The 1,394-nt window shown below is 50.3% G+C and overlaps 1 protein-coding gene across 1 annotated transcript; it reads right to left on the reverse strand.

Annotated features, from left to right (window-relative positions):
- Positions 1 to 244: 244 nt before the first annotated feature.
- Positions 245 to 1,078, reverse strand: LOC134201648 (uncharacterized). Its single transcript, XM_062676890.1, has one exon. It carries the CDS (start codon positions 1,076 to 1,078, stop codon positions 245 to 247), a length of 834 nt encoding a protein of 277 aa, XP_062532874.1.
- Between the last annotated feature and the right edge of the window lie 316 nt (positions 1,079 to 1,394).

Below are 1,394 nucleotides of genomic sequence, written 5' to 3' on the forward strand. Positions count from 1 at the left end.
ACGAAATGCCATGGGTAGCTACGACGGAGTCCGAAGTCCAACGTCAGGTGCACATACCCATATGTGTTAATTGTAGTTCCGTTGGCCGCCATCAGCTTGTAAGAGGTGGATGCTCGACGCTCTTGTAGTTGAGATCGGGGGAAAACACAGAGGTCGCTACCCGTGTCGACCAGAAACTGCATTTTCGTTCCGCGATCTTTGACGAAAAGGCGACCTGGGGTGGTGGGGCAATCTTCCGTCGCCATCACTGATTGCCCGCTGCGTTTCCCGACTTGTAGTCACATGGCTTTTGGCATTTGTGTGCCCTCGACGCGAACTTGGAGTGGTACCAACAAATTGGGAAGCGGCGGTACATTGAAGCTGAACGTGTTGAACTGCGCGAGTTTGACCGGCGTCGCTGCGGCGGGTTGGTTCTATGGGGGTGCCGGGACCGTCGGGTGTGCTCATCGAGTTTGAGCGCGAGGTGCTCGACCATTTTTCTGAGCTCAGCGATTTCGCCCGATACGGTACTGCCAGGTCCAGTGCTGCCCGTTTCTACAACCTGCGCCGACGTTGCTGCAAGCTGAGGTGGGGACGTTATCTCCTGTATACGATCTGCCAGTTCTGCTAAGTCCTCCAGCCTCTGAGACGACTGCGATGCCAGTACTGTCTGGATGCTGGGCGGTAACCGGTTGCTCCAAATCGACCTCAGGAACTCCTCTGGAACATCCGGTCCTGCTAAATCTTGCAGGTGTCGGAGAAATTGGGATGCTTTCCTGTCACCCAGTTCCTCATGTGTCAGCAGCTGCCTGACCTTGTTCTCATGCGAGGCGGTGAGGCGCTTGATGAGCTCGAATTTCACCTTATCGTACCGGTGTCTTGTAGGAGGGTTTACGATGATATCCTTGACGGCCTTGGCGTGCACGATATCCAAGTTCGTAATTACTTGGTTGAACTTCGCATGGTCGTCAGTTATGCCGAAGTTTTCGAACTGTCCTTCAAGTAATGCGAACCAAATCTCAGGATCGTCCGGTGAAAATGTTGGGACTTTAAAATTTAATTTTCGTACGTCAAATGACGTCTGTGGATCCGGGTCCATGGAAACGCGCTTCGTCTTTGTTCGACGGGTGGTGACGTTTCTCGTCTCTAATTGCGTTTTTGTGGAACCACTGTCGGTAGTTTCACTATCTCTTGACTTGCTCTTTTTTTTTTTTTTGGTGCTCGTAAGGGGTCACCAATTTGGTTGGATTAATGCGTTTTAGCTCAATTACCTTCGGTGGTTGTGATGGTTGGTAGGTGGTTTTAAATAATGTAGGTACACTCCGTACACAAACACAAACAGTTTATTTAATCACATACACACAAGAAGTTAATAAAGAGAAAGAAGGAGTGACAAGCACAGAGATAGGTCAAAC

The sequence above is a fragment of the Bombyx mori genome, chromosome W (assembly GCF_030269925.1).
Source record: "Bombyx mori chromosome W, ASM3026992v2".
NCBI classification, from domain to species: Eukaryota; Metazoa; Arthropoda; class Insecta; order Lepidoptera; family Bombycidae; genus Bombyx; species Bombyx mori.

Bases quoted from the DNA above. Each gene is read 5' to 3' on its own strand.
- LOC134201648 (XM_062676890.1), bottom strand. From the start codon at position 1,078: ATGGACCCGGATCCACAGACGTCATTTGACGTACGAAAATTAAATTTT.